The 24,898-nt window shown below is 45.6% G+C and overlaps 1 protein-coding gene across 1 annotated transcript in view; it reads left to right on the forward strand.

The window, feature by feature from the left end:
• The window catches only part of LOC119971067 (granule associated Rac and RHOG effector protein 1-like), an 86,380-nt gene that overhangs the window by 37,424 nt on the left and 24,058 nt on the right, over positions 1–24,898 (forward strand). Inside the window, 6 exon segments of the mRNA XM_038806208.1 lie at positions 4,551–4,691; positions 6,656–6,751; positions 10,101–10,262; positions 21,057–21,189; positions 21,192–21,211; positions 24,702–24,799. Of these exon segments, the coding sequence (XP_038662136.1) occupies positions 4,551–4,691; positions 6,656–6,751; positions 10,101–10,262; positions 21,057–21,189; positions 21,192–21,211; positions 24,702–24,799 (650 nt within the window).

The raw sequence follows: 24,898 nt of genomic DNA on the forward strand, positions 1-24,898 counted from the left end.
TTCTCTATCGTGTTCTCTCTCGTGTTTCTCTCTCTCTCTCTCTGTGTTCTCTCTCTCTCTCGTGTTCTCTCTCTCTCTCGTGTTCTCTCTCTCTCTCTCGTGTTCTCTCTCTCTCTCGTTCTCTCTCTCTTCTCTCTCTCGTGTTCTCTCTCTCTCGTGTTCTCTCTCTCCTCTCGTGTTCTCTCTCTCTCTCGTGTTTTCTCTCTCTCTCTCTCTCTCTGTGTTCTCTCTCTCTCTCTTCTCTCTCGTGTTCTCTCTCTCTCTCTCTCTCTCTCTCTCTCTCTCGTGTTCTCTCTCTCTCTCTCTTCTCTCTCTCTCTCTCGTGTTCTCTCTCTCTCTCTCTTTCTCTCTCTCTCTCTCTCGTGTTCTCTCTCTCTCTTTCTCTCTCTCTCTCTCGTGTTTCTCTCTCTTTCTCTCTCTCTCTCGTGTTTCTCTCTCTCTCTCCCTCTCTCTCTCTCTCTCTCTCTCCCGCGTGTTCTCTCTCTCTCGTGTTCTCTCTCTCTCTCTCTCTCTCGTTGTTCTCTCTCTCTCTCTCTCTCTCTCGTGTTCTCTCTCTCTCTCTCTCCTCTCTCGTGTTCTCTCTCTCTCTCTCGTGTTCTCTCTCTCTCTCTCTCTCTCGTGTCTCTCTCTCTCTCTCTCTCGTGTTCTCTCTCTCTCTCTCGTGTTCTCTCTCTCTCTCTCGTGTTTCTCTCTCTCTCTCGTGTTCTCTCTCTCTCTCTCGTGTTCTCTCTCTCTCTCTTCTTCTCTCTCGTGTTCTCTCTCTCTCTCTCTCTCGTGTTCTCTCTCTCCTCTCTCTCTCTCGTGTTCTCTCTCTCTCTCTCGTGTTCTCTCTCGTGTTTCTCGCTCTCTTCGTGTTCTCTCTCGTGTTCTCTCTCTCGTGTTCTCTCTCTCTCTCGTGTTCTCTCTCTCTCTCTCGTGTTCTCTCTCTCGTGTTCTCTCTCGTGTTCTCTCTCTCGTGTTCTCTCTCTCGTGTTCTTCTCTCTCTCTCTCTCGTGTTCTCTCTCTCTCGTGTTCTCTCTCGTGTTCTCTCTCTCTTGTGTTTTCTCTCTCGTGTTCTCTCTCTCTCTCTCTCGTGTTTTCTCTCTCGTGTTCTCTCTCTCTCGTGTTCTCTCTCTCTCTCTCTCTCTCTCTCTCTCGTGTTCTCTCTCTCTCTCTCGTGTTCTCTCTCTCTCTCTCTCTCTCGTGTTCTCTCTCTCTCTCTCTCTCTGTGTTCTCTCTCTCTCTCTCTCTCTCGTGTTCTCTCTTTCTCTCTCGTGTTCTCTCTCTCTCTCTCGTGTTCTCTCTCTCTCTCTCGTGTTCTCTCTCTCTCTCTCTCTCTCTCTCTCTCTCTCGTGTTCTCTCTCTCTCTCTCGTGTTCTCTCTCTCTCTCGTGTTCTCTCTCTCTCTCGTGTTCTCTCTCTCTCTCTCTCTCTCTCGTGTTCTCTCTCTCGTGTTCTCTCTCTCTCTCTCTCTCTCTCGTGTTCTCTCTCTCTCTCTCTCTCGTGTTCTCTCTCTCTCTCTCTCTCTCTCTCTCTCGTGTTCTCTCTCTCTCTCTCTCTCTCTCGTGTTCTCTCTCTCTCTCTCTCTCGTGTTCTCTCTCTCTCTCTCTCTCTCTCGTGTTCTCTCTCTCTCTCGTGCTCTCTCTCTCTCTCTCCCGTGTGACAATGGGTCGGCTGGACTTGAAGCGTTAACTCTTTGCAAGATGCCATGCAAGATGGCGCCGGAGCGAGGTGACTCTCTGCAAGCTCTCCCCAACAGATCCACTTTTAACTTAACTTATACTCGTTCTAACCTTTTAAAAATTAATTCTAAAGCTAACATTATTACTCCCTATTATGTATTCTCATGTATTTTCTTGAATTTTGTTTAATTCCCTTTTCTTCCATGTACTGAATGATCTGTTGAGCTGCTTGCAGAAAAATACTTTTCACTGTACCTCGGTACACGTGACAATAAACAAATCCAATCCAATCCTCCCTCGGTCTCTGAGCGCCCTGTAGTATTTTAATGACTCCGTGACTGTGATCTGCTAACTCTTATATGAGGCTAATTACCAAACGTGACATCCTCCTGGTGTTTGTGCTTCAGTTCGGCACTGGGTGAACTTGTGAAATGCTCAGAAGACATATGATTTTTTAAAATAAATTTAGAGTACCCAAGTATTTTTTCACCAATTAAAGTGCAATTTTGCGTGGTCAATCCACCTAACCTGTGCATCTTTGGGTTTGGGGGTGAGAATGTGCAAACTCCACACAGACAGTGATTCGGGGCTGGGATTGAACCTGGGCTCTCAGCAGCGTGACTCAGCAGTGCTAACCACTGTGCCACTCTGTGAAGACACGATTGTAAATTTTACGATGTCTTTCCGCCCTATGATCTACGGTTTAGTCAAGTAGCAAGTGTCGTTCCCAAGGTGTTTCTGAACTGTGTTTTTTCGCGCTGCCAGATGTCTGACCTGATTTGCTTATCATCTTGGTACAAGCTCCTGATTTTGAACCAATTTCCTTTTGGCTAATGTTCCTGTCCACAATTCCTGACGACTTTGCTATATTTCATCTGTCATAGATATGCAATGATTTTTCTCTGAAAAGAAATAGTGCGTTATAACATGACACTTTATAAATGCAACAACTGCAATTCTGGTGATATTTTTTAAATTAAGGAAAAATAGTTTAATGTTTTCGTTTTCCTGACCTTTTAGTGGGAGTGGCTGGGTGAGGAAGGGGAAAGGCTGCGGATATCCTGCTGGGCTGTGGAGTGTTGGGAGATGACAGCAATCATGCTGCACTCATTGCGAACATTTGTTTATTTTGTTTTTATCTCCTTGCACCACAAACCCCACCCTGCTAAAAATGGCTAACCTCTCACCAGAGAGCCGTCCCTTCTTATCTGAAATGATTTTTGAGTTTATACGTAGTCAGCTGCTTATTTCACTTATACGGCCTTTTCTGAATAATACTGATAATGTAGCACGTTGGGTAATTTAACACTTTTAAAAAGCATTTCAGTTTTTATTTTTATTTTTTTTAATTTAGAGTACCCAATTCATTTTTTTCAATGAAGGGGCAATTTAGTGTGTTCAATCCACCTACCTTCCACATCTTTGGGTTGTGGGGACGAAACCCACGCAAACACGGGGAGAATGTGCAAACTCCACACGGACAGTGACCCAGAGCCGGGATCGAACCTGGGACCTCAGCGCCGTGAGACTGCAGGGCTAACCCACTGAGCCACCGTGCTGCTCAGCATTTCAGTTTTATTAAACAGTTTCCTGATGTTCTGTGTTTATCTTTGCTGGAATTATAAGTTTTGGATTGGGGAGGGAATGGCGTAGTGGTATTGTCACTGGACGAGTAATCCACAGACCAGGGTAAAGCTCTGGGGATTCTGGTTCGAATCCCACCATGGCACAGGGTGAAATTCAAATAAAATAAATCTGGAATTAATAGTGAAACCATTATTGATTGTTGTAAAAACTCACCTGGTTCACTAATGTCCTTCAGGGAAGGAAATTGGCCGTCCTCACCTGCCTGCCGGTGACTCCAGATGGTCTACAATGTGGTTGACTCTGAAATGACCCAGCAAGCCACACAGTTCAAGAGCAATTAAGGATGGGCAATAAGTGCTGGCCAAGCCAGTGACTCCCGCATCCACAGAACCACAGAATTCCAACCATGCGGAAAGAGACCGTTCGGCCACGGGGAGAATGTGCAAACTCCACACAGACGGTCACCCAGGTCGGAATTGAATCCGGGTCCCTGGCATTGTGAGGTAGCAGTGCTAACCACTGTGCTGTCCCATGCATAAATTAAAAAAATTAACTACATGGTGGAAAAGCAGCATTCGATACTCATTTAGCATTGTTACTTCCCTCACATGGGTCGTCCCACCCCCAGATTGTCTGTCCAATTCCTATTTAGAAAGTCATCTCTATTTTGGAAAATAAACCCCACTTATAATAATAATCTTTAGTGTCACAAGTAGGCTTACATTGCAATGAAGTTACTGTGTAAAGCCTCTAGTCGCAACACTCTGGCGCCTGTTCGGGTACACGGTGGGAGAATTCAGAATGTCCAATTCACCTAACAGCGCATCTTTCGGGACTTGCTCTGTGTCTGAGCAGCTGTTGAGACAATGTCCTGTCACCCTGTACACTCTATTCAAAGATTCACCTGAGGAAGGAGCAGTGCTCCGAAAGCTAGTGATACGAAACAAACCTGTTGGACTTTAACCTGGTGTTGTAAGACTTCTTACTGTGCTCAATCCAGTCAAATGCTGGCATCTCCACATCATGAACTTGTGCAACAGGTTTGAGGTGTTGATTGGCCTCTTTTTCTCTGTGCTGAAGACTAAGAGTCACACTACGTTCAGGCAGGCAAATTGTATTGGCGTTAATATAAAGCAAAACACTGCAATTACTGGAATTCTGAAGTGAACACTGAGAACTGACGTTTGATGAAGGATCATCGACCTGAAAGGTTAACTCTGCCTCTCTCCACAAATGCTGTGAACCTGAGTATTTCCAACATTTTTATCTTCATTTGTATTGATATTTGCCTTTATATTTGAAGGTTACATCTCGGCTCCGTGAGAAGGGAAGCGATGGCTGCCTGGCTGGAATTGAAGTACAGCAGCTGTTCTGTTCTCAAACCAGTACCATCCCCGAGCATCAGCTGAAAGATTTAAACATGAAGATCGACAGTGCTCTGCAGGTGAGTAATTCTGTAAAACCCACATTGTAGTATCTCTATAAACGATCATTCCCTCCACCACAATTGTGGTTTGTGCTGCAGAGCAAGGCTAACGGCGTGAGTTCAATCTCCGTTCCGGCTGAGGTTATTCATGAAGTTACTTCTCAATCTTGCCCCTCAACTGAGGTGTGGTAATCCTCCGGTTAAATCACCACCAGTCAACACTCCCCCTCAAAGGGGAAAGCAGCCTCTGGGCATCTGGGACTATGGCAATTTTACTTTATGACTGCAGCCTGTGCTTGCTCCAGAATAGGCTCAGAAACACATCAAAGCTTCTTTGCCAGAACCTCCCATTCTGCAATGCTACGGCTCATTTTGAATAGAGCATGTCATAGAATCTGACAATGAGTGTGGCTTAGAGCTGAAGAATAGCTGTGGGTAGCAGCACTCACTTGTCTTTACTCTAAGTCTAATTTGGAAGGAGGGCTTAGTACTTAATGTGTTTGTTTCAATTAACTTTGAATGATTCAAGTCTGATTCTTTTAAATGATTTTGTCCTACCTTGGACTCAGGCTCAGGGATTTGCTTAAGTCTGTGTTAAACCATCATGTCCCTGAAAACTCGACTGGGGGCGAAAACAAGCTACAGTTGCAGACGTGGAGGGTATGGAACAGCATATTTAACGTTGCTCTCAGCAAGCCGTCTGTATTAAAGAACTCATAAAACAGCAGCACTTTATGGGTGTTAACACAGAAGAATTGTTTTTTAACAGGCTGCTTACACTGTTGGAGACTTCTCATGCCCCTCATGAAATGTGAAAAACATCCAATAGTGCAATTATGGATTCCCTGGCTGCAAACCTGGCTTGTGTCTGGGCAGAATGTTCCCAGCTGAATAACTCTAGGTGGTTATCAGTGGCTGGTGGTGGCAACTTGAGATGATGATTTCGAGGACCTTCTATAATGGAATTTTAGTTTGGATGTGTGTGTGTGTGAACCAGCTCCCATTGCCCGTGACGCTATATTTGGTGTCCATACTTCTGGATCGAAATGCTGGAACTCCCTCCCTGACCACAGCGGTTCATGCTGATGGCTCACCACCGTCACCTTCTCAAAGGCAATTAGGGATGGGCAATAAATGCTGGCCTAGCCAGCGACCCGTGCATCCCGTAAATAAATAAAAAGACTTGTGTGGTATCTCAGTGCCAGCAGAGAGCGTGAATGACCTATTTCCGTGTAATGGGTCATTCGCGCATTGTCTTTGCTCTTTCAATTAACATGTGAACATACTTATGAACATATGAATCGGGATCAGGCGTGGCCACTCGGCCCCTGGAGCCTGCTCTGCCGTTCAGTAGGATTGTGGCTGATCTGATAACCTCAACCTCACATCCCTGCTGACCCCTGATCACCTTTCACCCCCTTGTTTGTCAAAATGCTATCTACCTCTGCGTTAAAAAATTTACAATGACTATATCGCCGCTGCTCTCGGAGGAAAATAGTTCCAAAGACTCATGACGTTCAAAGAAAATAATCTCTGTCTTAACTGGGAGACCCCTTATTTTTAAACTGTGCCCCTGAGCTCCAGTCTCCCCCACAACGGGAAGCAATACTTTCAGCATCCACTCTGTCAAGCCCCCCCCCCCGGGTTACGTTTCAATAAAATCACCTCTCATTCTTCTAAACTCTACTGGATACAGATCCAGCCTGCCCCACTTTTTCACAGAAGAGAACCTCCCCATCCCAGGTAGCAGTCGATTGAACCTTCTCTGAACTGCTTCTAAACGTATTTATATCCTTAAAAAGGAGATCAAAACTGTGCACAATACTCTAGATGTGGTCTCACCAATTCCCTCTACAACTGTAGTAAAACTTCCATTTCCCTTGTAATCAACACCATTCTATTTGCCTTTCTGATCACTTGCTGTACCTGCATTGAAAATTTATGTTCTTGATTTAAAACTTTCCAACTTTAATGTCTTATAGGCTTACAAAGTGGCTTTGGAGAGCTTGGGTCACTGCGAATATGCAGTCAAAGCAGGTTTCCACCTGAACCCTAAAGCTATCGAATCATCTTTACAGGTAAGTGAAGATTTTAGTTATCTGTTGCAGCAGCCTTTAGTTTGTTGGGTGACGATAATGGTAGTAAGTCTGATCTTAGCTGAATAAAGAACAGGCGACCCAATAAGGAGCAAAGTAGGAAGGTGTAATTTCAACCTGGAGCTTATCACCCACCTGATCATTTCATGTGAATCTGCTGAAATAGACAATGGACCTCTGGTGGTGAAGAGTAAATATTGCACGTGTTGAAGGAAGTTTGTAAAATATCCTCGCTGTAGTGTTAGGGAAATATTTTTTTTTAAGTTTAGAGTGCCCAATTATTTATTTCCAGTTCAGGGGCAATTTAGCGTGGCCAATCCACCTAACCTGCACACCTTTGGGTTGTGGGGGTGAGACCCACGTAGACACGGGAAGAATATGCAAATTCCACACAAACACTGGTTTAGCAAAAAACACTGGTTTGGCACAGTGGACTAAACAGCTGGCTTGTAATGCAGAACAAGGCAGCAGCGCGGATTCAATTCCCATACCAGCCTCCCTGAACAGGTGCTGGAATGTGGCGACTAGGGGCTTTTAACAGTAACTTGATTGTAGCCTACTCATGACAATAAGCGATTATTATGGGCAGCACGGTAGCACAATGGATAGCATTATGGCTTCACAGCGCCAGGATCCCAGGTTCGATTCCCCGCTGGGTCACTGTCTGTGCGGAGTCTGCACGTTCTCCCCGAGTCTGCATTGGTTTCCTCCGGGTGCTCCGGTTTCTTCCCACAGTCCAAAGATGTCGCAGGTTAGGTGGATTGACCATGCTAAATTGCCCTTGGTGTCCAAAAATGTTAGGAGGGGTTATTAGGTTATGGGGATAGGGTGGAAGTGAGGGCTTAAGTGGGTCGATGCAGACTCGATGGGCCGAATGGCCTCCTTCTGCACGGTATGTTCTATGTAATCTATGTAAAAACAGGGGACCGGGATCGAACCTGAGACCTCAGCGCTGTGAGGCAGCAATGCTAACCACTGCATCACCGTGCTGCCCCTTACCTTTTTTTTTAAATCAAGAGATCAGTGAAAAGGAGGGCAGCACGGTGGCACAGTGGTTAGCATTGCGGCCTCACGGCGGTGAGGACCTGGGTTCAAATCCCGGTTCTGGGTCACAGTCCGTGTGGAGTTTGCACATTCTCCCCATGTCTGCGTGGGTCTCGCCCCACAACCCATAGATGTGCAGGGTAGGTGGATTGGCCATGCTAAATTGCCCCTTAATTTCGAAAAAAAAAATGAATTGGGTACTCTAAATTTAAAAAATAAAGTAAAATTTTGGCCAATTCCATTGGTAGATAAGTAGGCTTAGTGGCAGGCAGCAGAGGATGGTGATCAGAGGTTGTTTTTAGGACTGGAAGCCTTAACCGTATCTGTTCATATCACAGGTATTAATTGACTTGTCTTTCCAGCATTTTATATTTTTATTTGTTTTCCAGCATTTGCAGTTTTTCGATCTACTTAATTTAAAGCATTATGCTAAGGTCATCAGTTGCCATTTCCAGATGATTAAAGTAAAAGGAAGGGTATATGGGCTGGTCAAGCAGCTAAATCTGTGCAGTGCTTCCAATATTTTGATGGGTGGAGAAATTGTACACAGCAACACTGTGGAGCTCTCCAGGCCTGAGGATTCTGGGTTTGATTCCCGGTCTACACAGATTTCACTGATCCGGGTTGAGGATTCTACCTTGACTGAAATCTCTCCAGAGGCAGGGAGAACAAATCCCCAGCGGGATTTACTGAGTCACGACCGGACCGATTCCTTGTGTATGGTAAAAGTGTGCATTAAATCAAGCAGTAGCTTAGTTACAGGGGGGGGGGGGAGATATTTGTAGCTGAAATAGTCAAATGGGCTGGGATGAAGCTGTTAACAGCAGGAACGTCCCACACCTTGGGGACACAAATGGGGTTTGCAGCCATGTTCCGGAGAATTCGCATGTGGCTGAAACTGCGCAACTCAGTATTCTGATTTTGGGTTTATCCATCAATGGCGCAGCAGCACGTCAAGTGTCCAAGCCCACAAAATTCACACGAGGGTCCTAACATGACACATTTAAGTACAAATAGAAAGGAATTGCCTGGAGTCTGTCAGCTGACGGAACCTTTGGTCCGTTCAGTCTGTCACAGAAAAGGCAGAATGTGTTCACCAGACGAGAGCGAGGGCCCACTTCTTGTACTGACTCGTAGGCTTCCGACAAAAATAAGGGTTTGAGGAGGATGATTGTCAACAAAAATCACACGTTTAGATTCTGTTTGAGTGATTTGCCAATAAAGTGGCAGGAGGTTTGGATTTTTGATTGGGTGTTGGGGTGCTCTTAAAATGTGTCTTGTGTATTCGATATCTACAAGCTTATGCAGGAGGTGGAAGAGGCGTCAGTAGAGGAGCTGAAAACGAAGTGGGAGGGGGAACTGGGGGAACAGATCGAAGACGGGACATGGGCTGATGCCCTGGAGAGGGTAAATTCTTCCTCCTCGTGTGCGCGGCTTAGCCTCATTCAATTCAAGGTGCTGCATAGGGCCCACATGACTTGGACGAGGATGAGTAGGTTCTTTGGGGGTGAAGATAGGTGTGTCAGGTGCTCGGGGAGTCCAGCGAACCATGCCCATATGTTCTGGGCATGCCTGGCATTGGAGGAGTTCTGGAAGGGGGTGGCGAGGACGGTGTCAAGGGTGGTGGGATCCAGGGTCAAGCCAGGATGGGGACTCGCGATCTTTGGGGTTGGGGTAGAGCCGGGAGTGCAGGAGGCGAAAGAGGCCGGTGTTCTGGCCTTTGCGTCCCTAGTAGCCCGGCGAAGGATTTTGCTACAATGGAAGGATGCGAGGCCCCCAAGCGTGGAGACCTGGATCAATGACATGGCGGGCTTCATTAAGCTTGAGAAGGTCAAATTCGCCCTGAGAGGATCAGTGCAAGGGTTCTTTAAACGGTGGCAACCTTTCCTCGACTTTCTGGCTCAACGATAGGGTATTGGGACAGTAGCAGCAGTAACCCGGGGGGCGGGGGGGGGGGGGGGGGGGGGGGGGGGAGAGAGAGACGTTGATTATGTTTGCTTATTTTATTTAAATTTGATTTATTTAATTTTAATTTATGGTTAAGTTCCCTTGTTGAGGGGGGAGTGTGATACAGGTGATGTTACGATTTGGGGGGAATTGTGGGTGTTATGGGGCTGTTAGTTGCATATTACTGCTTGTTGCTATACTTGTTATATTTTTATATTTTCTGTAACAAATTCCAATAAAAATTATTTAAAAAAAAAAAAAATGTGTCTGGTGCTAGATCAATCTGCTGGATTAGTCTTTTTTTTCACCATGTCCGTCTCCTGTTCTGATCCTTTCACAGGGCTGCTGCAGCGAGGCTGAGGTAAACCAAGCAGGAAGGAGGCAGTATCCTGCTCAGCCACTTCAGTGTGAGCTTCCCACTGTACCTGTCCAGATTGGACCTCATTTCCTGAAGGGTGTCTCCTTCAGTGAGTCTGGAGCAGAGAATCTGAAGCTTAAGATGGTAGCTAACCCCTTACAAATATATTCTGTCAAGGACTTGGAATTTATTTTTTTATGTAATCTAAAATGTGACATTTCACAGTGCAATTTTGTAAATGAGAGATTAACAATGATACTTGTGATTAACTCTATCATCACTTTATTCACAGCTGCAAAGTTCTGAATAACTCTTACTTTGATTAACAGTTGTTTATCTTTAAAGAAATTCTGTGTCTAGTTTTAGTTTCCTTGTGTGATGAGAAATATTGAGATTTTGGATGGGTGTAGAAGAGGGCCACGACGTTAATATCTAGTATTGTCTGATACTGTTACATGGTTGCAAAAAAATAATCATTCTGACTGCACGACATTGTTTGTGCAATGAATAAACAACAAAAGCTGCATTTATTAAATGCTTTTAATAAAAGTTCCATGGGACTTCACAGAGAGAAAAGGAAAATAGACCTTGAACAAAAGATGGGATGTTAGGAGCCATAACGATGCTTGCTCCCAGGACTGGGCTTAAAGGAGGGTGAAGCGGAGAGCGGGAGGAAATTCCAGAGCAAGGGGATTAGGTAGTTGAAGGGGTGGCTGCCATTGACAGGATGAAGGAAAGGACGATGAGGGGGGTGGTGATGAGAATGCACAAGAGACACAATGATGAGCAGTGTTTGGGAAGGTGTGGTATGGGCTGGAAATGATACATTGAGATGGTTGGGGAGAGGCGAGGCCATGGAGAGAATTTAGAGCAAGGTTGAGAAATTTAAAAATCTAGAGATTGATCGACTGGCAGCCACTGTAGGCCAGTGAGCTTCGAGATGATGGACGAACGAGACTTAGTGTCAACGAAGATACGGTCACCAGAGTTGAGAATGTGGTGGATGGGATGCAATCTGGGAGAGTACAGGAATAGCTGTGTTTGGCATGCATGACTGAAGCAGGGTTGATGTTACAGAGTTTGAAATAGGTGCTCTTTGTGGCAGAGGGGTTATCGGGTTGGACATGTAGCTTGGGGTTTAACAGGGCATTGAAGTTAGGAACGATGCTTTTTCTGTCACAAGGTCTTAATCATCACTGTTTAAAAACTATTTGAAATAATTGTAAAACCTTAAAGTATGCGATTTCTGAAACAGAACATACACTCTCGGTGTTGTCTGGAAATTATTTTACCACTTCCTGCATCTCAACCCTAGAACACGTCCGCTAATTGTGTTTGAAAAATGATTTCATCTCCCATTTAGCTAAACGTACTGATTAGTGTGATTGTAGTGTTATTCCTGATTTCCCCCGACCTTTCATTATCTTCTGTTTATTTGCAACAAGCTGTTGTTCTGTCTTTGGATCTGGCTTCCGTGCTGCACCTCCGTACACTTCACCATGCACACATTCTCTCTTCAGAGACGGCTTCCAGGGGCCCAGGTTTATGGGAGATGATGATGATGTCCTGTTCCTGTATGTTTTAGGTGGCAATGACACTTTAGCATTTTCAAAAGGGGATTTGGAGACTACAGCCTTCGTGCACAGGTAAAGTTTAGGAAAGAAGGAGACCACACAGTAAAAATCTGAAATAAAAACAGAAAACACGTGAGATACGTCTGGTAGCATCTTTGGAAAGAGAAACAGAATAGATATTTCAGGTCGATGACCTTTCATTCGAACATTCTGATGAAAGGTTATTGGGTGAAAGGTTAACTCGGCTGGTGCCTCTGCAGACACTGCCAGAACTGCGGAATATTTCCAGCATTTTCTGCTTTTATTTCAGATTTCCAGAATCTACGGCATTTACGTTAGTGGAACTAAGACAATTAATTGCCGGCCCTTTCTGTGAAGGGTCAAGTATCAGTTATGCCTCGCATCAGAGTTCCAATCAAAATCACAGTTTCCATCCAAAAATAATATTTTGGGGTGCAGTGTGTGAGTAATTTGAGCATGGAAGTGTGGTGGTTATAGAGTGCTTGAGAGGCCAATGGTTCCGCAAGCTCTCCACTACTCTGGGTTTCCACACCTCGTGTGGGTCTGTTGTATAGCACAGTGGTTAGCACTATTACTTCAGCAGCAGGGGCGCAGGTTCGATTCCCCACTGGGTCACTGTCTGTGCGGAGTCTGCACGTTCTCCCCGTGTCTGTGTGGGTTTCCTCCGGGCGCTCAGGTTTCCTCCCACAAGTCCCAAAAGACGTGCTTGTTGGGTAATTTGGACATTCTGAATTCTCCCTCCGTGTACCCGAACAGGTACCGGAATGTGGTGACTAGGGGCTTTTCACAGTAACTTCATTGCAGTGTTAATGTAAGCCTACTTCTGGCAGTAAAGCTTATTATTAATATTATTAGATAATTTAATAGAGGCTGACCACAGTGATTAGTCAACAACTCCATCGTCATTGTGTTGTACAACTACCAGGATGGTAGACTATGAACTAGATGGACCTTGGTCATATTTCTATTAAAGATATCTATGTTAAGGTATAAAATCCAGGAACACTGTTGGCAATCGAGGGGAGGGTTGCTTCTGGTTGTGTATATATATATATATATTGGATAATATATACATTTGGCCTTGCCTGTGGTTGCAACTTCAAAGGGAGCTATTCATATCGCTATGATTTGCTCATAGACAGATCCTTCAGGTTGGTGAACATAAATATGAGGCATAGGAGGCCATTCATTGTTACAGCTGGTTTTTCTACCTCAACTACACTTAGCAGCTCTATCCCTGTAATTTCTTTATTTCCTTAATGCTTAAAAACCTATTGATCTCATTCTCGAATAGGCTTATTTGATCATCCATGGCCCTTTGGAATGGAGAAATCCAAACATCAAAGCCCTCTGAATTTCTCCTCACCTCGGTCCAAAACCATTAACCTCTTCCCCTGAGAATATAACTCTTGGTTGTAAATTCTCCAGTCAGGGGAAACAGCTTCCGCATATCTATCCTGACCACACCTCTAAAGAATTTTATTAATAAATTCCAGAAAAAAGAGGCCCATTCTACTCGATCTCTGCAAATCACAACCCACTTACTGCAGGAATCAATCCAGTGAAACCGACGTTGCACCCTCTCCAAGGCAAGTACTTTCTTCCTTAGACAAGGAGATCAAAGGTTTACACAGTACCCTATGCTACTTTGCACAGAAGGACACGAGTTCTGATTGTCCTTTTTATGGACTGAAACCACGCTAATGTGTTCCCGGCTGCCACGGTTGATGAAAGGCCCACCCCAGTCCAAAGATGCGCAGGTTAGGTGGATTGGCCAAGCTAAATTGCCCCTTATTTGTCCAACGGTTAAGTGGAGTTACAGGGATAGGGCGGAGAGTGGGCCTAGTCAGTGTGCTCTTTCATAGGGACAGTGCAGACTCGATGGGTCGAATGGCCTCCTGCACAAGACTGATTCTATATGAATCATATAATGCAGAGTGTGGGATGAACACAGATGTTTTATTTTTTGTAACAAGCACAGTAATTTGAGTGGAAACTGACTTTTCTAACATTAAAATTAGCAGAAGCAACATACAGTATTCAGCAGTTTGTACCCCGTGTGGGAGTTGGCCGGCTCAGGGTTTACTGTTTCTGGTTTACCTATTGACAGTAAACAGGAGTATTGTTCATCACTGAATGTGACCTACCAGAATACTTGGGGCTAATGGTGCAAGTATGCAGAAGCATGTGTCTGATGTGCAATCGACCCCTTGTGCTGGGTTTGAGAACAAATAACAGGAGATTCCCGGCCTGAATTCACTATCAAGTGGGTGATACATTGGAAAGACGTGTTTGCAGTGGCGCATTCACAGGATTCTTTAAGGAGGCGTGCTCTGCAGTTCAGTGTGAAAGCAATGGAGTAATTAAGAAGTGGAATAGATGCATTTAGTTCCTGGGTTATTCCAGAGGAGGTGTGCATGGTTTTGATGAATAGAAACTGAAGAGCTGGGGAAGAGTGCAATGTGGAGTTTCTTTTCCCTTTTGGGACTGGCTAAGTTTAATCACAATGCTTCTTCTGGGCCTGTGTCCCACTTTTATCTATGCTCATGCACGTGGTTTGGTGCTCCGAATATCCTGTAATACCTCACACAGTGACCATTGTCCAGGTGTGAGCTTGACTGGTAATGTTGGCTGGCTGTTTGACTGGAGGAAGCATCACATCTGAGCCCAAATCAGTCCCTGCTCAACATCCACATATGCACTTCCATCAGGGGTCGCTGGATAGTCATGAGAAACAAACGCTCGTCGACTTTCCCATTCTTTGACACCAAGGCTAGTTCTAACACCCACGACAGCCCCTCGAGCCTGCAGTCAGTTAACTTGCAACAGTCTGGGGTAGCTCCTCATCTGTACACCTCAACTATTCCTTGGATAATAAATGTATGATGCGGCAATGCTGCTCCAGCTCTTCAAGGGTTAATTATATTGACGGTTTAATAGTTTTATTTTTGCAAACAGCGAGCTGATCCCAAGCATGTGATGTACTCTGGCTGAAATGACCATTGTTCTTGACAGCTGCTTATATCAAATGCGCTTGGTTGTGTGTGTGTGTGTTCACAGATGTGACAGAAGGTTTTGATTATATAAAATTTTCCAATCAACATGTTGGTATTTTGAAAGGGCAGCGACATTCCCTTCCAGCTGGTAATTTCCTTTTGAGGCCTTGGATCTATCATCGTTTCAACGCTCCTGTGTCTCGTTGTGTCCCTACAGTCAAGTCTGGTGGATGTCTGTGATAGGTTGGTTTTTACGCAGACTTCTAATATCTCACCCCATTGTTTCCAGTTCCTGAAGTCGGAGTGCTTTAATTTCTGTCGACAACTTGCGGTGGATAAAATAACTGTCATGTCTTTGAAAGAAAACAGCACAGCAGGAGAGGGTGGCAGGATGGGGTGGTGCGGAGTGTGACAGCAGCTTAGGGCAGAGCAGTCCAGTCAGCGCCTATGAACCATGTTTCCCCCTCACTCAGCACCTTTGCAGCGTTGCCCAGTAGAAGTCGTGTACTGTGTGGCTGCAGTGACACCATTCTGAAAGAAAGCGCTTGCAAAAGCTTGCACAGTATGGTAAATGTATGCCATGTGTGTATATTTACTGAACAAACATCTTTTACCATTCAGTAGTCAAGGAAGTAAGCATAAGAAGGAGCAGCTGGAGTAGGGCAGTTGTCTCTGAGCCTGATCCACCATGCGATAAGATAATGACTGATCTACCTCAATTCCACCTTGCACCACTGTCCTGTCCCCAATAAGAACTTTAAACACTGCTCAAAAACACACTCAAACTCTGTTTTTCGCCTTGCTATTTTGCCAACATAAAGGTCAGAATATAAATGTGTTGGGGTGACATACGCTCATAGAGTGGTTACAGCACAGAGGATCCGACCTACCGTCTGTCTAGCTTCCCGCAAGAACAGTGCACCTCGTCCCCCTCTGTCTTTTCTCCTGAATCCTGCAAACTTTCCACGTAAGATAATTATCCAATTTCCTTTTGGAAGCCATGATTGAACCTGCCTCCACCACACTCGTGGGTTGTGCGCTCTAGATATGCTGCATGAAAACATTTTTCCTTGTGCTGTTACTGCTTATTTTCCCTATAACCGTACATTTCTGCCCTCCGATTCTTCCTCCCATCAATGGGAATAGTTGCTCTCTATTTGCCCAATCCAGGCACCTCATGTTTTTGAATACCTCTATTTATGGGAGGTGAGAGTGACCGCCTTTGACATCAAACTAGCATTTGACCGAGTGTGGCATCAAGAAGCCCCAGCAAAACTGGAATCAGTGGGAATCAGGGTGAAAGCTCTCCACTGGTTGGAGTCAGACCTGGCTCAATGGTTCTGATTGTTGGGAGGTCAGTAATCTCAGTCCTGGGACATCTCTGCAGGAGTTCCTCAGGGTAGTGTCCTTGGCCCAACCATCTTCAGCTCCTTCACCAATGACCTTCCTTTCAACATAAGGTCAGTTAAGGGGATATTTGCTGATGATGTTCAGCACCATTCACGACTCCTCAGACATTGAAGCAATCCACGTGCAAATTCAGCAAGACCTGGACAATATCTAGGCTTGGGCTGATTAGTGGCAAGTAACATTCGTGCCACACAAGTGCCAGGTAATGACCATCTCCAATAAGAGAGAATCAAACCATCTCCCCTTGACATTCAATGACATTGCCATCGCAGAACCCCCCACAATCAACATCCTGGGGGGTTACCATTGACCAGAAGCTGAACTAGATCAGACATATAAATACTGGCTACCAGAGCAGGTCAGAGACTAGGATTTGTACAGCGAGTAACTCACTTCATGACTCCCCAAAGCCGTCCACCATCTACAAGGCACAAATCAGGAGTGTAATGGAATACTCTCCACTTGCCTGGATGAGCGCAGCTCCAGCAACACTCGAAGCTCAACACCATCCAGGACAAAGCAACCTCTTGATTGCTCCCCCTTCCACAAACATTCATACCCTCCACCACTGAAACAATGGCAGCCGTGTGTACCATCTACACGAAGCACTGCAGTAACTCACCAAGGCTCCATAGGCAGCACCTTCCAAACACACGACCACTACCATCCAGAAGTACAAGAGCAGTAGACTAACGACACAGACTCTCGTCGGTTGTGGCAAGGCTCAAACAACATAACGGGCTACAAAGCAAAGCTGAGTAGAATCTTCGGCAGCAGCGAACCCCTCCCTGATGAACTTGATGCATTCTGTGATCAGTTTGAGCAGGAAATCATCAAAGCGTTGTGAACTGCCCCAACAGCCTCAGACACACCCATACTCACTGTCACAGCCTCTGAAGTCAGATCGGCCTTCCTGAAAGTGAACCCTCAGAAAGCAACGGGTCCTGACGGAGTCCCTAGTCATGCAGTCAGATCCTGTGCTGACCAACTGGCGGGTGTGTTTGCGGACATCTTCAACTTCTCCCGACTCCGTTCCCACCTGCTTCAAGAAGACCACCATTGTACCGGTGCCAAAGGACACCCAGGCAACATGCCTCAATGATTACTGTCTGGTGGCCTTGACATCGATCATTATGAAGTACTTCGAGAGGTTGGTCATAGAACATACAGGGCAGAAGGAGGCCATTCGGCCCATCGAGTCTACACCAACCCCCTTAAGCCCTCATTTCCACCCTATCCCCGTAACTCAGCAACCCCTCCTAACCTTCCTGGTCACTAAGGGCAATTTAGAATGGCCAATCCACCTAACCTGCACGTCTTTGGACTGTGGGAGGAAACCGGAGCACCCAGAGGAAACCCATGCAGACACGGGGAGAACGTGCAGACTCCGCACAGCCAGTGACTCAATGGGGAATCGAACCTGGGACCCTGAGGCTGTGAAGCCACAGTGCTAACCACTGTGCTACTGTGCTGCCCTTGTGTATCATGAGACACATCATCTCCCAGAATGCCTTGATCCACTGCAATTTGCATATTGCCACAATCGGTCCGCAGCAGACACTGTCTTCCTGGCCCTACACTCATCCCTAGAGCATCTCAACAACAAGGACTCCTACATCGGACACCTATTCGTTGACTACAGCTCTACTTTCAACACCATAATCCCAGCCAAGCTCATTATCAAAACTCCAAAACCTTGAATTTGGCTCCTCCCTCTCCAGCTGGATCCTCGACTTTCTGACCCATAGACCACAATCAGTAAGAATAAACAGCAACACCCGTCCATGATAGTCCTCAATACTGGGGCTCCGCAATGCTGCATACTTAGCCCCCTACTGTGCTCCCTGTACACACACGACTGTGTGGCAAAATGTGGCACCAACTCCATCTACAAGTTTGCTGATGATACGACCATAGTGGGTTGGACCTCGAACAACGATGAATCAGAGTACAGGAGGGAGATAGAGAACCTAACGGCATGGTGTAACAATAACAATCTCTCCCTCAATGTCAGAAAAACGAAAAAGCTGCTCATTGACTTCAGGAAACAAAGTACTGTACACACCATTGTCTGCATCAACGGGGCCGAGGTGGAAATGGTTAGCGGTTTCAAATTCCTAGGTATGCACATCTCCAACAATCTGTCCTGGTCCACCCACATCGACGCTATGACCAAGAAAGCACAACAGTGCGTATACTTCCTCAGGAAACTAAGGAAATTCGGCATGTCCACATTGACTCTTACCAACTTTTACAGATGCACCATAGAAAGCATCCTACCTGGCTGCATCACAGCCTGGTATGGCAACTGCTCTGCCCAAGAACGTAAGAAACCACAGAGTCGTTAACATAGCCCAGTCCATCACACAAAACCGCCCCCCATCCATTGACTCTGTCTACACCTCCCGCTGCCTTGGCAAAGCGGGCAACATAATCAAAGACCCCTCCCATTCTCTCTTCCAATCTCTTCCATCAGGCAGGAGATACAAAAGCCTGAGAACACACACTAACAGATTCAAAAACAGCTTCTTACCCGCTTTTGCCAGACTCCTCAATGACCCTCTTATTGACTGAACTGATCTCTTCACACATCTTCCCCACCCAGTAGTACTGCATTCCTGTGTGCTTCACCCGATGCCTGTGTCTATGTATTTTCATTGTGTATTTATTGTATGTCCTATGTTTTTTCATGTATGGAACGATCTGTCTGGAGTCAGGCCAGAAGGTAACCAAGAAGGCATACGGCATGCTTGCCTTTACTGGCCGGGGCATTGAGTATGAGAATTGGCAAGTCATGTTGCAGCTGTATAAAACCTTAGTTAGGCCACACTTGGAGTATAGTGTTCAATTCTGGTCTCCACACTACCAGAAGGATGTGGAGGCTTTAGAGAGGGTGCAGAAGAGATTTACCAGGATGTTGCCTGGTTTGGAGGGCATTAGCTATGAGGAGCGGTTGAATAAACTCGGTTTGTTCTCACTGGAACGACGGAGGTTGAGGGGCGACCTGATAGAGGTCTACAAACTTATGAGGGGCATAGACAAGGTGGATAGTCAGAGGCTTTTCCCCAGGGTCGAGGGGTCAATTACTAGGGGGCAAAGGTTTAAGGTGCGAGGGGCAAGGTTTAGAGGAGATGTACGAGGCAAGTTTTTTTACACAGAGGGTGCCTGGAACTCGCTGCCGGAGGAGGTGGTGGAAGCAGGGACGATAGTGACGTTTAAGGGGCATCTTGACAAATACGTGAATACGGATGGGAGTAGACGGATATGGAGGGCTGAAAGGCCTGGTCCCGTGCTGTACTTTTCTTTGTTCTTTGACTGTACGCAGAACAATGCTTTCCACTGTACCTCGGTACATGTGACAATAAATCAAATCAAGTCATTTCATTCAAGAAGGCAGCTCACCGCCACCTTCTCAAGGGCAATTAGGAATGGGCAGCCTGTGAGACAAGTATCAGTGACCCACAGAAGTGTCAGTGAGGTACAGTGGAAAGCATTGTTCTGCATACAGTCAAAGAACAAAGAAAAATGCAAAGAAACAGCACAAGTGCACTGGGCTGAATGGCCTCCTGTACCGCATGTCTCTCCAGACAAAGGCATTTTGTGGACCAGATCTCTTTCCCCCCCCCCCCCCCCCCCCCCACCCCCAGCAGCTGCAGACGTTTAGGCCACAAATAGGCCATATTTATGTAAATATAAACTTTAAGTAGAGTGATATTAAGGAAAGTTCTGGTGAACTGCAGTGAAATTGAATGGAAAAAGGATGAATCACTACGAGTGCATGGGAAACTCGCTGATCAAAGCATGCTGGAGATGTTTGTGGTCAGCCCAAGTGGATTGGTTCTGTGGTTAATGGTCAGTTTAATAGATGTTGTGCACCTTATTTTCCACTCGTCCACAGGGCTGACGTCAACATGCATTTTTAAAAGCAGGTTTCTATTGTGCTCTCGTGGGGGGTGGGATTGTGAGGCCTATCACACCTTCGCATTACAGCCGGAACTCTGATATGTTACACAAACTCTCCACTGCAAGGGACAAATAGTTCTTGTTTTCATAATCCTTAATAAGATTTCTGTGTCAGATTGGGTGCATTGCTTACAAATGGATAGGAGTCTGGAAGATCCATTTGGCTCAAAGTACCTTGTCTAGCTGGAGGAAAATTCTAGCCACCCCCTGCCCTCACAGTTGGCACACTCAGCTGTTTTTAAGTGATGCCAGGATTTTAGTCTCGACTATGCTCAATAACTGCTCCGTTGTAATTCTCTTCTTTCCGCCCTAAATTTACCTTTCACAACTTATGAACCATTCTCACAATTTGCTGTGCAGTCGTGCTGTAGATTTATCCAACTTATTGTCTCGTGTTGCCCTGTAAGGTTCTAAATCACCTCTCCACAAGGCTGAAACACCTAGGCTTTTCCGATCATTCCCCTCAGTTCGGCATCCCTGATGTTAGACATCAGTCGCGTGTTGCTTGCTTGCACTGGATCCAGGGCGAATAGAATTGGACGCAGTTTGACCAGAGCGCTCTGCCATTTGACTTTCTGCTTGCCACTCCAGTTCAGCCCTCTCTCTGCCTTCTTCATTGTTCCTCTGTAATGATTGTACACCAAGAATGGTTATGGTTTAGAACTTTACTTTCCTGTTAGATTCTCTCTATTCTTTCAGACAACTTTGATTCCTTGCTGGAGTTGTTTTGGCACTGGTGACTTGCACAATGGTTGTTATTCCAGCTCCATGGTTAGCGGGCTATATGAGGAAATGATTCAGAGGCGAAGATGGTGCCGTCTCATCTCATTCTTCAGACTCCCTTGGTGTTTTCGCAAACCTGCTGTATTTTTCTCCTTAAACTGTAAAGGTTGATATTAAAGGGAAGGGATTTGTTTTAACGTGTGGCTGTTATATGGAAAGCTCACATGGCCGTTGTTTGCTCCCCCTTGCAGCAAGCCATGGTGCAGCTCATCAAGGAGGCAGCTGGACAGAATGAAGTCTCCCCGCGCGATGAATCTCCGACAGAGATACTCAATCAGGTCTGCCCATCCACCTGGCGTGGTGCCTGCAAAACTGCTGTGCAGTTGCTTTTGGACAGGCAGGATTGGTAAGTGACTGCAGTTTACCTTCTGTTACGGTCGGTATTGGAAGTGGCACAATCCATAGCCCAGTGGCTGCATTGGGCAGCAGTTGTGCCATGGAGTGGCTGGGTGGGGGTTTACAAACTGTATTCACTGTATTCTGATCTCAACCAAACATCATCAATGAGAAGTGATCCTGTAAAAATGGGGTGCAGGAAGATCTGTCGGCCAGCCAATCTGGCCATTGTAGTCCAACGCCCAGCATCTGGTTGAAATCACAAGTTAACGTGTTAACCATCATTCCATTAGCTGCATACCAGGGGGTGCACCAAGAGTAACACATGATCTTTCCACCTTTAGAATTTGGGTCAGTATTCTTCAACCCATGGGACTTTTGTTTAAATCTAGTCCAGATTGATGGAATATAGGAGCAAGAGCAGGCCATTCGACCTGTTGGGCCTGTTCCATCATTCAGTTAGATCATGGCTGATCATCTACTTCAATGCCACTTTCCCCAATATCCCCATATCCCTCAATGTCATCAGTTTCCACAAATCTATCAATGTCTGCCTTGAACCTGCTCAATGATTCCACAATCCTCTGGGATAGAGAATTCCAAAGACTCACCACCCTCTGAGTGAAGAAATTCCTCCTCATCTGGGTCCGAAATGGCCTTCCCCATATTCTTAGATTGTGTCCCCTGGTTTTGGATTTGCCAGCCAGGGGGAACATCTTATCTCCATCTAGCCTGTCCCCCCCACCGTAAGAACTTCGTAAGTTTCAATGAGGTCACCCGTTATTCTTTGAAACTCTGGTGAATACAGACCCAATCTCCTCGTAAGACAATCCCGCCATCACCGGGATTCGCCTGGTGAAACTCCATTGCATCTGTCTGTGGTAAGTATATCCTTCCTTAGGTAAAGGGACCAAGACACTGCACAGTTTCCCAGGTGTTGGCTAACCAAGGCTTTATATTACTGCTGCGAGACATCCTTGCTCAGGCCAAGGTATACTTTGCCTTCCTAATTGCTTGCTGTACCTGCATGCTAGCTCTTAGTGACTCATGGACAAGGACACTTCCAACCACTCAATTTAAGAAATACTCTATCTTTCTGTGTATTCTACAGAGTGAATAACTTCACACTTATTTACATATTCCATCTGCCACAATCTAGTCTATTCACTTAACCTGTCCAAGTCCTCTGGAAACCTCCTTGCATCCTCCTTAAATTTACATCTCCATAGAGTTTGATGTTATCTGAGAATGTTACTTGTAGCATTGATAAAGGAGAATTAATGCACATTGTGTATTTGATGTTATCAGAAAATTTGGAGATATTATAGAACATATAACATACAGTGCAGAAGGAGGCCATTCAGCCCATCGATTCTGCACCGACACACATTAAGCCCTCACTATCCCATGCCCTATCCCCATAACCCAATAACCCCTCCTCACCTTTTTGGACACTAAGGGCAATTTATCATGGCCAATCCACCTAACCTGCACGTCTTTGGACTGTGGGAGGAAACCGGAACCCCAGGAGGAAACCCACGCATACACGGGGAGAACGTGCAGACTCCGCACAGACAGTGACCCAGCGGGGAATCGAACCTGGGACCCTGGAGCTGTGAAGCCACAGTGCTATTCACTTGTGCTACTGTGCTGCCCTATTATAATAGATCCCCACATCCAAATCATTTATATAGATTGTGAACAGCTGTGGACAAACACTAATCCTTGTGGTACCCCACCAGTAACAGTCTGCCAACCTCCGAATGGACCGCTTAATCTCACTCTCTGATCTCTGTCTGTTAATAAATTCTCAACCCATACTAGTATAGTTCCCCAATCCCACGCGCTCTAATTTTATTGACTAACCTCTTGTGTGGGACCTTATCAATAGCCTTCTGAAAATCCAAATACGCTATGTGCATTAATTCTCCTTTATCAATGCTACAAGTAACATTCTCAGAAAACTCAAGTTTGTCAAGCATGATTTTCCTTGCCTATATCTATGTTGACTCTGCCCAATTTTATCATTCTTTTCTAACTGTCCAGTTATCACTCCCTTTATAATAGATTCTAAAATTTTCCCCACTACTGACTTCAGACTAACAAGTTTGTAGTCCTCCATTCTCCCTCTTAAATAGTCGGGGTGACATTTACTACTTTCCAGTCTGCGGGAACCTTTCCAGAATCTGTAGAACTTTGAAAGATTAACCACCACTTCCTTCTCACTCTCGGATGAAGCTCAATTGGTCAGGAGATTTCATCAACTTTCAACCAAGTTAACCTTTCAAGTATTACCTCTTTACTAATAACAATGTTGTCGTATCGTTATTGAGTTGAGGAAAGTTTTTTTCTGAGGGTCATGAGTCTTTGGAACTCTCTTCCTGGATTATTTAATTTGTGTTGAGTCAGGGTTGGAAGGTCCCTCGATTTACTTGTTAACACTAGCCATGAAATCTGAATTTTTAAAAATAAATTTAAAGTAAATTTATTTTTAAAATAAATTTAAATCAATTTTTTTCCAATTAAGGGGCAATTTAGCGTGGCCAATCCACCTGTCCTGCACATCTTTGGGTTGTGGGGGCAGGACCCACAGGGAGAATGTGCAAACTCCACACTGGCAGTGACCCAGAGCCGAGATCGAACCTGGGTCCTTGGTGCCGTGAGACAGCAGTGCTATCCACTGCACCACCGTGCTGCCCGAAATCTGAGTTAAACAGGAGAGAAAACAATGAAGACCTTTGAACTATCAAAATATCCATAACCAGCAATGGGTCTATGTGCTGACTGATAATAGGGTAAAACTTTCCCCACTCTGCTCAATATACTCAGCAGATTGGTCACTTGGGCGGGATGATGAGTACTTGTAGTCCAGGAAGGAGAGAAGTGGGAGAAAATTAATGAAAATTACTTGTGCAGAACTTAGATTCATCAATAGAGTGGGATCCCCCCCCCCCGAGACTGATACCGATCCCTTGCCTGACTTCTGCCATGTGATATTTCCCAGACATTACTCGTACGAGAGACTTATTCTTCAAATTGAACTAATTTCCTTCCAAAGGTTGGGCAAAAAGGACCAAAATCAAAGTAGTCTGGTGGGAGCCATCGCGTGTGCGACTGCTCACCACATAGCTGCCACCGGAAGTCCCAGATTCAAGATAATTGACAACAAAAGTCTGGTTAGGCGAGGCTAATTGTTTTTACAGTCAGTTGATGTGATCTGGAATGCAGTGCTTAAACAGTGATGGAAGCAGATTCGATAATTACTTTCAGATGGGCAATACGTGAAAAAGAAAGATTTGCGGGCTTAGGGATAGATCTTTCAAAGAAGCAGCACAAGTGCACTGGGCTGAATGGCCTGTACCGCATGTCTCTCCAGACAAAGGCATTTTGTGGACCAGACCCCCCCCCCCCCCCCCCCCCCCCCCCCCCCCCCCAGTGATCGGAGTGATGTTGCACTGATGTTTGTGTTGATGTTGCACTGATGTTTGTGTTTTTATCAGGTGGTGGTGGACACAGCGCAAATTGAGAACAAAGAAGCTTACGCCCCACAGATCAGCCTGGAGGGCTCCAGGATCTTGGTTCAGGTCCCTTCAACATGGTAAGTGTAATTGTTTTTAAAGGGTTTAAAGGGTACAATGGAAGTGATCACTAACTTGTCCATCTCAAAGGAGCAGCGAGAACTCACAGAGGCATGTGC

Source organism: Scyliorhinus canicula, chromosome 9 (assembly GCF_902713615.1).
Source record: "Scyliorhinus canicula chromosome 9, sScyCan1.1, whole genome shotgun sequence".
In the NCBI taxonomy this organism is placed as follows: Eukaryota; Metazoa; Chordata; class Chondrichthyes; order Carcharhiniformes; family Scyliorhinidae; genus Scyliorhinus; species Scyliorhinus canicula.